The sequence below is a fragment of the Mandrillus leucophaeus genome, unplaced genomic scaffold (assembly GCF_000951045.1).
Source record: "Mandrillus leucophaeus isolate KB7577 unplaced genomic scaffold, Mleu.le_1.0 Scaffold114, whole genome shotgun sequence".
Classification (NCBI taxonomy): Eukaryota; Metazoa; Chordata; class Mammalia; order Primates; family Cercopithecidae; genus Mandrillus; species Mandrillus leucophaeus.
The window spans coordinates 5,006,208-5,010,192 of record NW_012099654.1 but is presented as its reverse complement, the minus strand read 5'-3'; the positions used below and the strand labels follow the sequence as shown (position 1 = coordinate 5,010,192).

General features: G+C 40.2%; 1 protein-coding gene across 1 annotated transcript in view; it reads left to right on the top strand.

Annotated features, from left to right (window-relative positions):
• The window catches only part of ARHGEF28 (Rho guanine nucleotide exchange factor (GEF) 28), a 328,572-nt gene that overhangs the window by 63,562 nt on the left and 261,025 nt on the right, over positions 1-3,985 (top strand). The window contains exon 2 of the mRNA XM_011996705.1: positions 3,653-3,696. Within this exon, the coding sequence (XP_011852095.1) occupies positions 3,664-3,696 (33 nt within the window). The 5' untranslated portion in view covers positions 3,653-3,663. The remainder of the gene's footprint in view (positions 1-3,652; positions 3,697-3,985) is intronic.

Below are 3,985 nucleotides of genomic sequence, written 5' to 3'. Positions count from 1 at the left end.
AAGACTGGAATTGTATAAGGCATGACTATAAACATAGATGACAAATTGCTAATATATTGAAGTGCAGCAGACATTTAAGATGAGGATCATAGTATGTGCTAGTGGATATAAATTAATTTTTTAAATGCCTTCTTGATAATTTAGAATTTTGGAGGGATCAGCTTATTGATGTTCCTGAGTTGGCCATTATTTTTATTTTATGGGTGGCTGGTGAACAATTTATATTTGGAATAGGAGTCTCAGTTCTTTCATATTCTTGTTAGTATTATCTTTAATTTGAAGTTTCTCACACTCTGGTTTGTAAAGTTAGTTTCATTAAAAATTGATGAATATAGGCTGGGCATGGTGGCTCACACCTGTAAACCTAGAACTTTGGGAAGCTGAGGCAGGCAGATCACTTGAGGTCAGGAGTTGGAGACAATCCTGGCCAACATAGTGAAACCTCATCTCTCCTAAAAAATACAAAAATTAGCTGGGCATGGTGGTGCATGCCTGTAATGCCAGCTATTTGCTAGGCTAAGGCACAATAATTGGTTGAACCTGGGAGGCAGAGTTTGCAGTGAGCCGAGATCATGCCACTGTACTCTAGCCTGGGCAATAGAGCGAGACTCTGTCTAAAAAAAAAAAAAATTGATTATTTTCTGTAATCCCAGCACTGTGGGAGGCCAAGGCAGGAGGATCGCTTGAGGCCAGGGGTTTGAGACCACCTAAACAATGTAGCAAGACCCTATCTCTACAAAAAAAAAAAAAAAAAATACAAGTTAGCACACCTATCATCTTAACCATGTGGGAGCCTGAAGCAGGAGGATCGCTTGAGCCCAGGATATCAAGGTTACAGTGAACTATGATTGTACGGCTGCATTCCAGCCTGGATGACAGAGTGATACTGTTTCAAATAGTAACAATAATAAATGGATTATTATAATCTATAAACCCATTTAAGTGGGTCCACATAAACTGCCACAGGACATGATATTTTAAATAAAATTGAGGGCTGAGAAGGGCCCTGTTGTCAAACCCTCTGCCTTGTAGGACCCTCAGTCATCTCTCAAGATGTCTTAGGAAACATGACTTAGGACCTAGGAGGGTGCTATCACCAGTGTGTGTATGAAGTATTAGTAAAACTTAAATTGTTTTATAAAAAATACCTAAAAATAGAACTTTTCATATTCGCTTTCTTGCCAAGTGTATCCTTTGGGGATTACTGTACTAAATGTCACAATTCATTCTTTTTTTTTTTTTTGATATGAAGTTTCACTCTTATTGCCCAGACTGGAGTACAATGGCACAATCTCAGCTCATTGCAACCTCTGCCTCCTAGGTTCAAGTGATTCTTCTGCCTCAGCCTCCAGAGTAGTTGAGATTACTGGTGCCTGCCACCATGCCCAGCTAATTTTTGTGTTTTAGTAGATATGGGGTTTCACCATGTTGGTCAGGCTGGTCTTGAACTCCTGACCTCAGGTGATCCACCCACCTCAGCCTCCCAAAGTGCTGGGATTACAGGTGTGAGCCACTGTGCCCAGCCCCACAATTCGTTCTTAAGAGAAGCCCCTAAATTACTGCAGCAGGGCTGAGGCTGGGCATGGTGGTGCACACTTGTAATGCCAGCCACTTGGGAGGCTAAGGCATAAGAATCGCCTGAACCTGGGAGGCAGAGGTTGCAGAGCCAGGCTTGGCCTAAGGAGCAGAACCCAGGCCTCAAGTGTGCAGTGGGAGGGAGGCAAGGGTGCAGGGACAAGTGAGTCTCCCTGTCTGCCCCATTTAGAATTCTCATGCAACCTGCTCCTCCCTGTCTCTCAATCTTTCATTCTCTTTTGTTCAGCTTGGAACTCCTTGAAGGCTGGACCACTTTCTGGCAGACCCAGAAGGCATGTCTTTATTATCTTTGTGTAATACCTGGCCCACAGTTGGTGTTCAGTGAGTGATGCTGGGTTTTTTTGTTTTTTCTAAGTAGGAAACAAGTTTCTAAGTGCTATTTGTTTACTTTAAAATTTTTAATTGTGGCAAAATAGACAACATAAAAATTACTATCTTAACCATTTTTAACACAGGCCAGTAGTGGTAAGTATATTCGCATTGCTGTGAAACCATAACCATTGTGCATCTCCAGAACACTTTCATCTATGCAAAACTGAAAGTCCATATCCAAAAACAATACACTACTGTGTGCCCCACCCCGGCAACTACCAATCATTTTTTTTCTGCTTCTCATGTCAAACTCACGTTTGATTACTCTAGGTACCTCATATAACTGGCATCATATAGTATGTGTCCTTTCTGTCTGAGTTATTTCACTTAGGGTAATGTTGTCAAGGCTTGTCCAGTTGTAGCATTTGTTGGAATTATATTCCTTCTTAAGGCTGAATAACATTCCACTGTATGTACACACCACATTTTGTTTATCCATCCATCTGTGCTATTTTAAAGGGGCAGGCACACCCAGAAGCAGATCCAGGTGCACACACCTGGCAGAGAGGTTGGTTAGCTTGACAGTGGGCTGCATCCTACCCATGCAATCATGCAGCTGAACTCTCTGGCCCTCTGTGTAAGGGAGGCAATAGAACTATCTTGTCACTGTGCTGTTCTGCCTCACCTGGCCAAAAGTGGACTCTGACTTTGGAATTACCTGTGAGCCAAGCGATGAACACAGGTGAAACTTTCAACATGCTTATGTTGACCTTTCTTGGCTTTCTGAAATATTTTTATTTTAGGAGCAGTCTATGGGATAGTGTCTGGGGTCACAGGGTTTCCATATGTGTGGAAACTAATATAAAATAATAAGATGGTGGGATATATATTTTTTCAAATACAAATTATTTTGCTTCATGTAGACACGACATGTACTATAATTACTATGATTTTTTTATTTTGATAATATATACAAGACTTACCATTTGAACCATTTTTTTAGGTACAACTCAGTGGAACTAGGTACATTCACATTGTTGTGCAACCATCACCCCCACCAGCCATCTCCAGAACTTCTTTGTCTTTCCAAACTGAAACTTTATAGACATTAAATAACTCTCCATTCTCCCCAACGTCCAGCTTCTGGTAATCTCTATTCTACTTTCTTTTTCTATGAGTTTGACTATCTAGATACCTCATTTCAGTCAAATCATACAGTATTTGTCCTTTTGTGATTGGCTTATTTTACTTAGCGTAGTGTCTTTAAGGCTCATTCATGTTATAACACGTACTAGAATTTTGTTTCTTTTTAAGGTTGAATAATATTCCATTGCATGTGTATACCACATTTTGATTATCCATCTGTCAGTGGACATTTGTTTTTTTTCCTGTCTTTTGGCTATTGTGAATAATGCTGCTATGAACATAGGTATAAAAATTTCTGTTTGAGTCCCTGCTTTCAATTCTTTGGGTATATACCTGGAAGTAGAATTGCTAAGTCATATGGCAATTCTACATGTAATTTTTTGAGAGGCCATCATATTGTGTTCTCGAGAGGATATGTTATTTAGATAGCATGTTAGTCCTTCATTCTTTTATATTTTGTCTCTGCAGTTTTCCTATCTAATGAGTTTGCTCCTCCCTCCACAATGTTGATAACTGCAGGCAGGACAGGGAGAGCTCAGCTGGTGGGTTCCATGGGGCCTCCTGCAATAACTGCTCTTGTTTACTATTTTCATTGCAGATGCGAAAGCCATGGAGTTGAGCTGCAGCGAAGCACCTCTTTACGTAAGTTGCTAAGCACTGGGCTTCAGGTCCAAGGGGCCCTTTCTTAACTCCAAACCATGTGACTGAAGTGGGGAGAAATGTTTTTCTTGCTATTGAGTTAAGGCTTTTTAAAAACAACACACTGAGCATTACTGTCTAGTTCAAGTATTTGCATGGAGCCTTTTAAAACTGGTTGGCTCCTATTTTAAAGTCTGGTTTTTATATTTCCCTCAGTATTTTTTTTAACTGTGTAATTTCTGGACTCAGAAACACTCACTTCACTCATATAAGTAGTGTGTGAACATATTAT